This window comes from Poecilia formosa, unplaced genomic scaffold (assembly GCF_000485575.1).
Source record: "Poecilia formosa unplaced genomic scaffold, Poecilia_formosa-5.1.2 Scaffold25, whole genome shotgun sequence".
Classification (NCBI taxonomy): domain Eukaryota; kingdom Metazoa; phylum Chordata; class Actinopteri; order Cyprinodontiformes; family Poeciliidae; genus Poecilia; species Poecilia formosa.
Window position 1 is genome coordinate 205,223 of NW_006799964.1, and position 11,740 is coordinate 216,962.

Genomic DNA, 11,740 nt, shown 5'->3' on the forward strand with positions numbered 1-11,740 from the left:
ATAATAATTTCAGGCCTCAGAAAGGCTTTAATGAATTAAATAGATCTAAAAATGACAGATCCAGGTTTCCAGCAATTACAACAGGCTTTACAGAGAATGTAAAAACTTTGCATCCAGTTTCCTGTCATCTCAAAACTAAAATAAACAGTAAACAGAAAATACTCCTCCAAGGGCTTTTAATACATTCCCAAAAACATAATAAAACTGAACTATTTATAAATGGGCAATAGTTTGTCGTACAACTTTCACATACGATTATGTAAAAAAATAATTCATGTTCATAGACTTGTAAGGCTTTTGCTGTATATACACATTAAATACCTAAAAACATTTTTTTCTTCTAATCATTCGCAAATGTTTGACTATAACTAATAAAAAGGAAAAAAAAAAATGCTTGGTCATTCAAGCTTAGTGTTTCCTCCCCCACCCCCCAAACGGTTTATCATCTTAATCAGCATGGCTGATAAAACCAAGACCTTGATATCAAGGATCAACACATTCAAATCCTGCGGTATAACTTCTTAAAGCATCTTTGTGTATTCTGCTTTTAATACCACAAATCTGGTCAAATGTAGGATTTGAGACAGATAGTTCAGCTCCAACAGAAACCTGATACTTTCCGACAAAGCTGACAGGTTTTACTTGACAGAAACCTGAATCTTTCTGTTAAGACGAAACTGAAAGTTTTGTGTCTGTTGTGCTGTTCTCTCTGCTGCTGCTTAAGCCATTAATAACAAGGTTTAAGCAGTAAAGATGTGTAGTGACATAATTAATCACGCTTCTTTGGCAAGCCAAATGACAAGTCTGGCCGTGGCTGATGCTAGGAAACCGTTTTGGGTCTAGAGTGACATTTGATACAGTAGACCTGTTTTCAGGAATTGGGTGCAGTCGCTTAGTTCCAGTGAAAGTACATCCTAATCCTTCAGCACAACATGACATTTTGGGCAGCTATGTAGTCCCAAATTTGTGGCGGCAGTTTGAGGATGTCACCTTCTTGTTCCAGCATGATCATAAACATACGGGACAGTTGACATGAAATAATCTGTCTGACCTGCAGAGAGTTCTGTCCTCAATCCAACAGAACATTTGTTGTCCAAATGTGATCAAACATCATTATTTTCTGTCATTGCTAATAAAATATGCATTATCTAATGTAATCTTACAAATATGTGTCTCCTCTGTTTTTTTCAGTGCGGTGTATCCTTGGTGTCAACTTTGTCATGAGTTCAGCTGAGGATTTGGACAGCAGTGCCAGGTTCAATGTCATGGCCTGTGTCATGAGTATCGTTTTTCTGGGCGGAGGGATCTTTGTTTTGCTCTCCGTCCGCTCCAAGTGGTTCACCGTCAAGACCAAAACCAAAGATGGGGGGTATCAGAAACTGAACACGAACGATGACAGTCCGCCGCAGCCCACCGCCTCCTCGTTCGGGGAATACAGCGACAGACTCACGGAGTGTGAGAACGATGAGGAGTACGACGACGAGGACATCGTGTACATGAGTAAAGACGGAACAGTGTATCGGAAATTTAAGTACGGCCTTCTGGATGATGACGATGTTGAGCTGGAATATGACGATGAAAGCTACTCATACAGATGAAGCAAAGACATAAAAAATAGCTGTGCAAAAATGTTCTTCACACCTATTTTTGGTACCATTTTACAATAAGACAGCCTTAAATTAATTATTAACAAGTAATAACATTTTATTAGTGATGCTCTGAACACTATAAACCATTAATAAAGAATTATTGTGTATTATTTTAAAAAAAATGACAGGCATTAAAGGTGGAAAGTGCCTTGCTAAATAATTATTCTGAGTCTGAGAAGTCTCATTTATAACAGCTTATTAACATTTATGAAGCTTTAACAGCCTAATTAATGACACATTTAAATAATTATTTGTGAGGGCAGTCTTATTTTAAAGTGGTAGATTTTGCTTATGACTATGTTTGTGAATATGTTTCTTGTTTAATAAGTGCTTAAACCGATATGTCAATGTAATTAAGTCAAATGATTTTTCTCTGTGATCTTAACTAAGATTATTAGGTTGAAGCAGGTTAATATCTTTTTATTTCTTGAAAAATGATGACTAAGGCTGTAATTTTTGTCTTTAAAATTCAGGAATCTCTTCCACATGTTTCCTGTCATGTTTGTATTTTTAAGTTTTTTGCTTACATGCAGTCCCTATAAATCTGGGACTCCATTTTAAAGTTTCAGGTTGTGACTAGCTAGTGTGACAGTGGAGAGATGGTGGGATTCACTCATCTGTCAGACTTTACTGTGATAACAGCAAGCTGGATGTAAACGGTGATGGCTGCTCCATGGTAACACAAACTAAGTTGTACCTAACAGTCATAAATAATAAAATATGTTGGCTTTTCCTATTTCCTCTTTTTTTTTTTTCAAACAAAAACATTAGCATTAATGTTTTAGATTTATTTAATAAGGAATACAAATTTCTTCTGTGGATTTTTGTCTTATGCAATTGATCAAATTTTCTCGACGAGAAGACTGGGCACAGGAGAGCCCTGTTGTCCTGCGGGGACACACCCGGCAGGATACACTCTGGATTTATTCATGATAACAGGATTTCTGCTGTTTGGAGCTTGCGGATACCTGCTTGTCGACAAATTTGTGACTGACTTGGCCGAACTAGCGAACGCTCAGACTGTCGGTGTGAACAGAGACGCAAGTTGGATGCGAGTCTTACTGAGACTCGCATCGCCAGCTTGAGGACTAAACCTCACTGGAATCGATCTTGGAGAAGTTGCTAGCTTCGGTTCAGTGGAACGACCAGACTAATTAGGATAATTGGGAACTGAGATGTATTGGAGAGACTTTAGGGAAGATTGGAATTTATAATCTACCCGACCTAAGACTTTATGTATCTGAATTGGCCTTCCCCGTGTGGCCTTGGAAGGGCTGCATATTTCCAATCTCCTTGAAAATATCTAAACATAACGCCCCTTCCCACTTCACCCCTTCCTGTTATAATCTACCCGACCTAAGACTTTATGTATCTGAATTGGCCTTCCCCGTGTGGCCTTGGAAGGGCTGCATATTTCCAATCTCCTTGAAAATATGTAAACATAACGCCCCTTTCCACCTCACCCCCTCCTGTTATCCATGCAGCTGTGGATAACAGGAGGGGGCTCCCAAGGTCATTCCTTGATAACATCAGACTTCTGCCGGGAGGCTGAGCAACGTGGTTTCATGGCCCTGTGACATCACCGCCTTCACTCATGTCTTTGTTTTGTCTGAATGTTGCCATGTGCCCTAATGTGTCCTTTCCTCTTTTTAATTTTGTTAGAAACTGTGGAGTACTCACTTTTAACCCAGAAAAGGAATTAGACCAGAGACTCTAGTTTATTAGTTTATTAGTCACTCTTTAGCTTATTTTTTAGAAACTGTAGAGTACTCACTATTTAGATCAATATTAGATTAATTTTTAGATTATTATGCAGAGAGACTCCTATTATTGCAACCCAGAAAAGAAATTAGAACAAATTTAGAATCCAGAAAAAAATCTTCCAGAACAAAAACATTTAGTTTTTATTATTACTTAGAAACTGTGGAGTACTCATCACTTTTACAAATTTAGGGGATGCTTAGAAAGTCCAGAGAATACCTATGTAGCAACCCAGAAGTGCAGAGGATACTTACTTGCCCTTATTTAACAACCCAAAACAGGGATTAGAACAAACTTATTTCCTTTTAATTCTTGTAAAGCATTTTGTGTTGCCTTGTTGCTGCAAATGTGCTATATAAATAAAATTTACCTTTACTTTATCCATGCAGGGTCCAATGTAAACATACACTGCAACTAATTTGGGTAAATGTGCCTAAGCAAGTTGCCCAGAAGTCATACGCTTTTTGTAGTCACCAACATGCTGCTGGTTCCCCCACAAACTTATAAATATTCAGTCATTCTGACCCATGTTCAGCCCATGATAAAGGTTTTTACCTTTGGGGTTAGCTTTTGTACAAATATCCCTGTTTTCATTAGATTTATTGCTTCTCAGATTAATATGAATTTTTTTCAATGTTAGTCTCAGCTGTAAAGAAGCATCATGTAATGCAATGGTTCTTCTTTGTAAGATACAAAGCTGACACAGTGTTGCCTCAGTGGAGTTCTCCTCGCAGCTCTGATAGTTACACGCTTATTTATCAGGCGGTGCACAAATAAATGCTCAAAAGTCTCATTAACTATATTAAAACTTCAACTTGAAGTTAACCACTAATCCTCACTGTTCACAACATTTTCTGCTGACATTATGACATACAGTGTTCTTTTCCAGCTCAGGACTCCGATTGCTTGGTAGTTTTACACACAGTAAATCAGGAAACATGTTCAAGTAGAATATAAGAAACTGCATCACATTAACTAGTTAGATCAAGTTGTGTTATATAAGTGTGTGTCAATAAGTCATAAGTAGCTTCTTAAATGTCTTTGTGAATATCATTTGAGATAGACACCTCCATCAAATGGTGTCTATCTCACCATTTGAGATAGATAACTTAAAACTGCATGTAAACTGTTTTAAGTTATGAATAAATGCTCAGAAGAGTACAGAGACTTCTTGTTTGGTTGGATGTTTTAATTAAAGTCAAGTCCAGAGCTCAGTAAAGAAATGTATTTTGTTGTGGGTGAATAAAGATTTTTTTTCTCCCGGTCTTATATTTTACACATATTTAAATATTCAGTAATAAGACAGGAGATGAGGAGAGAAAGAATGGAGGAAGTTCCTGTAAAGGATTGAGTACATGAGATCTGGTTTCTCTACTATACCAGTTGCCCCGGTAGAAAGCTGTCAGGCAAACTGGCTCTGTGTGCAGGGAAGTCAGACTAAAGTCAAAGCTCTGAAAATCAAGTGTGATAGCAAGCAGCTCCATCTGCTTTTAACTGTAACAATGTGGCTCAGTTTTTATTTAACTTTAACATTTTAAGTAAAATTCCCTCTGAGGTGCAGTCTGGCATGTGACCCTGAGACGTTTGGATCTTTTAAAGGCTATTCCCACAGAAACCTTTTCCCTGGTTTGTATTGGCTACAAAGTGAACTGGCTGATAAATAACTAAAGCTGTAGCTAGAAGATTCCCACTCCCCCACACACAGTTACAGTTTTTTAGAAGCTAGTTTATACTACTGTGAACTAAGTTACAAGAGAAAAGCTAGGATTTGTGGTTAATTACATAACACATTCTGCTAAATATGCATGCTCAGAATATAACACCAAATCTATCTTCACTAAGATTTCAGTGATATTTGCTTCAATCAAGGAAGTTAATTTCATACGCCACTCCCCTTTTATTTATTTGCATTTTAAGATAGGCCAGTCACCACTAGCAATTAATGACACCATGACGGGAAATTAAAACGGAAAGGATCGAGCCTTTCAGTCTGATTCAGTAGCCCTACTTCTTGCAGGAACTCAAGAAAATTGCTACAACAGATGATATGATAGACATTGGATTAGTTAAATCAAATGTTCTGCCTTGATTAAAACAACATAAAAACAATAATGAAAAGTAATCATGTTTTGGTTAATCTGTCATATTCTCTGAAGTAAGAAGAACACAGTAAGAAGAAAATCCTCATTTAAGGGCTTCAAACACATCCCTACAAAAATCATAAAACTGAAATATGTATAAATGGGCAATAGTTTATCTGTTGTACAACTTACATACAATTATGTAAAAGAAATATATGCTCATAAACTTATAAGGCTTTTGCTGTATGCACACATCAGATACAGTCTAATCATCATCAACTGTTTGACTAGAACTAATAAAAAGGAAAAAAATGCTTGGTCATTCAAACTTTGCGTTTGTTTCCCGCCCCCCAAGTCGTTCATCACATTAATCAGCTTGGCTGATAAAACCAAGACCTTTGTATCAAAGGTCAACACATTCAAATCCTGCAGTGGTATCTTAAAATTTCTCCACCAGAAACTCTGCAGCAGACGATGTTGAAAGGATGAAATAGCATAACGCACGGTATGCCTGAAATGCTGAGACAAGACCCATAAAAAATCTCAATGCAGTCTGAGAAAGTTAGAACCAGCCTGACGAAGAAGATTGTTCTTTATTAGCCTCAAAGAATCTATGCCACAAAGATATATATAATACAATAGACAGATAGAATAGACCGACAGATCAAAAATGACGTTTATATTTCATCTTTCAAATAAGAAATCATTTTCAGAAGTCAAATTAAATAGTTTTCATGTTTCTTTGATCTCCAGGTGTGATGGTACAAACACATATCTGTCCAACTCAATGCAGACGGAGAAAAACAAGCCGGAGTCATGTTAGGTCAAACGTGCAGCTCTACTGTGAGAAATAAATGTGACTTCCTTAACATATGAAGGAAGAATAACATCTTGTAACCAAGGAACCATTAGTGGTGTCAACTGAAGAAACCACAGTTTCTAAAAGCTGTGGTTTGGCTGTACCAGCCAACTAAACCTGTTTGATTGGCAGGCAAAACCAAACGGATTTAAAGTGAGGATGAACTTTATGACCAAAATAAAAGCCACCCAGCTTCACCTTACCTCTTTGTGTTTTTGTAGTAAGGGTTTCAGCCAATACTCTTCACCATTCTCGATACAAGCCCAGCCGTAATAGATTCCTGTGCTGGTATCTGCTGGAAGATTGTCCACCACCGAATCCGGGAAGTTGGCTGTAAATCCCAACATAAGGGACAGAAAGAGAAAAGGGGAATACAAACCAAACAAACAGGCAAAAGTAAGCAAGAAGATAAATGCTATGAGTTGTAAGTGGCTGAATTTGCTATTTTTTTTAGAAGGAAACAAATAATCTGTTGTATTATGTTTTTGAGCCTTTCAGTCTGTTTTAGTTACCCTACTTCTTGTGAGAACTCCAGAAAATTGCTGCAACAGATGAGATGATAAACGTGTTTCTTTCTCAACTTCTGAGATAAATATCAAGACACTTTGGATCACTTTAATTAAATATTGAACTGTGATTAAAACTAAATGAATTTAAAAACAATAATTAAAAAGAAACCAGGTGCCTTTGGTTAATGCGTCATATTTTATGATGTAAGAAGACAACATTTATGACATAGGATAATAATTTCAGGCCTCAGAAAGGCTTTAATGAATTAAATAGATCTAAAAATGACAGATCCAGGTTTCCAGCAATTACAACAGGCTTTACAGAGAATGTAAAAACTTTGCATCCACAGTTTCCTGTCATCCCAAAACTAAAATAAACAGTAAACAGAAAATACTCCTCCAAGGGCTTTTAATACATTCCCAAAAACATAATAAAACTGAACTATTTATAAATGGGCAATAGTTTGTCGTACAACTTTCACATACGATTATGTAAAAAAATAATTCATGTTCATAGACTTGTAAGGCTTTTGCTGTATATACACATTAAATACCTAAAAAAAAAAATTCTTCTAATCATTCGCAAATGTTTGACTATAACTAATAAAAAGGAAAAAAAAAAATGCTTGGTCATTCAAGCTTAGTGTTTCCTCCCCCACCCCCCAAACGGTTTATCATCTTAATCAGCATGGCTGATAAAACCAAGACCTTGATATCAAGGATCAACACATTCAAATCCTGCGGTATAACTTCTTAAAGCATCTTTGTGTATTCTGCTTTTAATACCACAAATCTGGTCAAATGTAGGATTTGAGACAGATAGTTCAGCTCCAACAGAAACTCTGCAGCAGACGGCGTTGACAGGATGAAATAGTAAAACTTATCATGAAGGTTACATAAGTTGCAACTTAATTGTAGTTTTGATAGCGAAGGATTGCACAATATTATCTTTTAAGGACAATGAAGCTGCAATGCTGACTTGGGTATAAGAAGATAACCTAATGAGTTATCTTTCTTTGAGTTTATGGTTCATTTAAATCATTGTTTACACCAAGTAAAAAAAAAAAAAAAACATCTGATCAGTGATTTTTATATGTCCTCTCTACTAAAAGATTCAAAATATACAGTAGAACCAGATAATAATGCAAGAATATATACAGTTCAACAAACAACAGTTGTCAGAAAACAGCGTTTTAACACAGAACCACGTGAAAAGAAACAGAGGTTGACTGTTTATGTGACAGCCGACAGATTTACATGTGAACAGAAACGTGTTCAGGGCACAGCGCTGCCGTCTCTTCCAGCTGTCAGTGACCGTTGATGATGCTCTGAGACGTGGACGCAGCGGATGAGGAGGAGACCGGAGACGAGTTGGTCGTGCTGGTGAAGAAGTTGTCCTCTTTCAGCTTGATGTGCTCCGGGAGCTCCAGCTTAACCTTGGCCTCCTCGATGTCGCTGTTGATGGCCGCTATGAGATCCTCTGTCAGCAAGCATAAAAGGGCAGCAGGCAGTTTGTGCGTCAGGAAATAAATAGCACAAGAAAGGGGAAGAAACTGTGTTACTGGCACTCCAATTCGTTCCTTTCACTAAAGTACAAATATGACTTTCGTATTCCAGTTTCTACAAACGCAGATGACAGCATACCGAGTGAGGGAAAGCTCTTCTCTGAGCGGATGTAGCCCACCAGAACGACACTCAGAGTCTGTCCATAAAAGTCTTCTTTGAATTTGTGAATGACGTGCGTCTCCTGGAAGCCCAGAGACATTTACATGAATTTTAAAAGCAGATCATTTGCCAAAACTTATTGAAATGCTTAATCAATCACAATTCCATCTGGAGTTTTCCTTTTAGCAGAGCAAAACGACCCTGATACAAGCAGGTGTGTGATTTCTGCCTAACTCAATGCAGACAGAGAAAAACTTGAGTAACTTTATTTCCTGGAGCCATGTTAGGTCAAATGCACAGCTCAGGGTTTTTGTTTCTGTTCCCATAACTTCTCAAAACTCACTGAAAGATGATTAATACTTTGAACTGAAGAAACCACACATACCACCAGCCAACCAAACAGGTTTAAAGTGAGGATGAATTCTGTGACTGAAATAAAAGCCACCAAACTTGAGCTTACCATGGACTTCTTTGTGTTTTTGTAGTAAGGGTTCCAGCCGATGCTCATCACCATTTTGTAAACGTCGCCATTCCCGATACAAGCCCAGCCATAATAGATTCCTGTGCTGATATCAGCCGGAAGATTGTCCACCACCGAATCTGGGAAGTTGGCTGTAAATCCCAACATAAGGGACAAAAGGAGAAGAGAGGAGTAAAAACCAAAGAAAGAGGCAGAGGTAAGCAAGACAATAAATGCTATGAGTTGCAAGTGGCTGAATTAGTTATTTTTAGAAGGGACCAACTAATTTATTTTATTGTGTTTTTTCCCCCCTTTCTATATGAGTTGATCAAATTGCTACTCTGCTTAGATTTATTTACTTAAGAGGATTTATTCTGACCTTGACAATGTAGCACCAGATAAAACAAATTAATAAGCATGTTGCACAGCACATCTGAATCTGGATTTTGTTGCATAATTACATCCAAGTAGTGATTATCTTCTATTAAATATATTATCTGAATTTTTTTCAAAAACAGAAGACTATCTAATTAGACTATTTTCAAAGGGATTTATTTTGCTAGATTAAGCCTGCTTTGTTTGTAAAAAATTAAAATGCTCATCTCTTTTGGAGAAAGTTTGGAAAATTACTTTTCACAAAATCTGAACTGGCTTGTTACTTAATAAAAAAACAGTCACGCGTGATGTTACTGCATATACTTACACAAAAAAGGGATGATCTTTTAGTTTCTTCAGTTAAGGATGTATTCAAAACTACTACCTCTGTAATGTTAATTTTTACATTTGATATTAACACATTTAAGCTACAGGTATTTTGTATGACCATATTGTTTGGGGACTACTGTGAAATTCTGAATCATGTTTTTAAATGACAGATTTTAAACAATGCAGACTTGTTTGGTTCGCTGGCATTATTCACTCCTCCGGATAAAAATAGATACGATGGATAAAATGGACAAATTAAAAGTTATAAGAAGAAAAGTGTCTTTGCTACCACCCCGAGGAACTCAAAATACATTTCTTTATTTCTTATGTGTTGGTCTGTGTCCATCTGCTCAATTCCTTTATTTATTTGAGGTTGCATAAAACACGACTTCACATTTTGGACAGAATCACAAGGACATACTGAGTCAACAGCTGCACTTTTAGAAACAGTAAAGTTCCCCTTACGCAACTCACATACCTACGTAAAAATATTAGCTCCGTTTACGTATAAATGTAGAATGATTTTTGCGAATATCGCTCACGTAAAGCATAAATTACTGATCCGGTGACGTACAAAACCACTTAGATGGACTTGTTACGTTAAGATCCAGCCTCTGTATAATTCCGAGAATCAGTAAAGAATCTGTTATCATAGACCTTACGTTATTTACGTAGACAGTTATGTATCATATTATCTAACTGTAAAACTCATAGTTTGGTGCCAGTTTCTTGCCTCACCCGTAGGAATTCCGAGTTCTTTGCTTCCTCTTCCAAATCCTCGAACGACCTCTCCTCGGCAGAAGTACGGGAGGCTCTTCATGTTTTGTATACCGCGGACAGCTGCTTTAGACGGGGGCTACAGAATGACCTCGAACACGACACAAGGAAGTGAGCCTAGCTGCTCAACTGGAACGGTTTTAACGGCTAGCACACTGCTAAGAGAAAACTGATGTATATTTATTTTTAAGTTAAGCTCCGGTGCCCGAGTCTGAGTGTATGGTCAACTTTTCCTTCCAAGGTGCCTCCCTCAAGCTGGTTAAAGTTGAACCTCAGTCACTAAGCAGAGATGATGATGAAAGTTCACCAGCTATGCTAGCAGTGCTAACTACCTTCATCAGCTACTGACAGATCCTGAAGAGGGTGAAACCCCGGATAAATTAAAGACAACTGTTTCTATAGCAACCAGGAGGATGACAGTACTTGTTTCTGGACGGCTGCTACGTGGTGTGGTGATGAAGATCAAGCTTAGAAAAAGCCGGTTACGTTTATAACATGTGTTTGAACTCTCTGCGTCACGTACGCTCTACGTGATGTCATTGACCGCGTGACCACTGGAGTGTCATGGTGCGTTTAGGTAAAGTGGGAAATTATAATAGAAAAAGAATAATTTATTGAAGTTCGTCGCTAACGTTGTTGTTTCCATACCTGTTGAAAAAGTTCAAACAATGTGAGTATTGCTGAGATGTCCAAATTACTTTGTAGGAGATGTAGCTATCTCGTTACGAGTTTGCATCGTGTGCCACCTGGTGAAGAGAGGCACACGAAGAATGAAGTTGGTGAGAAAGCACACAATGAATAAATAAATAAATAAATAAATAAATAAATAAATAAATAAATAAATAAATAAATAAATTCTCCAACCTATCCATCTTTTTGTTGTTGTTATTGTTTGTTTAACTCGGCGTCTTCCACGATTTTTCTGTGTAATAAAGCATGGAACAAATAAGAAGTGAAATTTTTAAAATGTTACAATAGGAAAAATAAGCTTTTGGTTTTGTCAATTTTGTGCTAACAATGCAGTGATGAACATCAGGTGTAAAGTGAAAAGTTTGGATAATTTGGGATCATTTGTTGGCTGTGTGTCATATAATAAAATGTAGAGGTAGCCTACTATAAATAATGAATTGTTTACTCAACTTTCGTTTTCAATCTGCCCCTGCCTACTAAAATGACTCCATATCAGTCAAGATTGCGAATAAATTTGAATTTGATCTATGCCCAACGTGCCTCTCCCCCACCCCACCTTCACAATCTCCTATTCCCATGAGATT

At 37.2% G+C, this 11,740-nt stretch overlaps 2 protein-coding genes across 3 annotated transcripts in view; one reads left to right on the forward strand and one right to left on the reverse strand.

The window, feature by feature from the left end:
• pcsk5b (proprotein convertase subtilisin/kexin type 5b) overlaps positions 1–2,384 on the forward strand; it is a 92,870-nt gene extending 90,486 nt beyond the window's left edge. Inside the window, exon 37 of the mRNA XM_016669461.1 lies at positions 1,192–2,384. Within this exon, the coding sequence (XP_016524947.1) occupies positions 1,192–1,598 (407 nt within the window). The 3' untranslated portion in view covers positions 1,599–2,384. The remainder of the gene's footprint in view (positions 1–1,191) is intronic.
• rfk (riboflavin kinase) lies at positions 2–11,005 on the reverse strand. 2 transcript variants are annotated; one of them, XR_475925.2, is made up of 5 exons: positions 10,428–11,005; positions 8,985–9,136; positions 8,504–8,606; positions 7,701–8,339; positions 2–609 (listed from the first exon to the last, which is right to left on the reverse strand). XR_475925.2 is itself a non-coding variant. In XM_007548013.2 (4 exons), exons 1-4 carry the CDS (start codon positions 10,507–10,509, stop codon positions 8,167–8,169), a joined length of 510 nt encoding a protein of 169 aa, XP_007548075.1. In that variant the 5' UTR covers positions 10,510–11,005; the 3' UTR covers positions 7,092–8,166. The 2 variants fall into 2 exon arrangements, 1 of the variants encoding a protein (XP_007548075.1); XM_007548013.2 differs by lacking the exon at positions 2–609 and having other exon boundaries at positions 7,092–8,339.
• Between the last annotated feature and the right edge of the window lie 735 nt (positions 11,006–11,740).

Bases quoted from the DNA above. Each gene is read 5' to 3' on its own strand.
- rfk (XM_007548013.2), bottom strand. From the start codon at position 10,509: ATGAAGAGCCTCCCGTACTTCTGCCGAGGAGAGGTCGTTCGAGGATTT. The intron at 9,137-10,427 runs GTGAGGCAAGAA...TGGGATTTACAG, and splicing joins AGAACTCGGAATTCCTACGG to CCAACTTCCCAGATTCGGTG. The intron at 8,607-8,984 runs GTAAGCTCAAGT...CTGGGCTTCCAG, and splicing joins AAAACACAAAGAAGTCCATG to GAGACGCACGTCATTCACAA.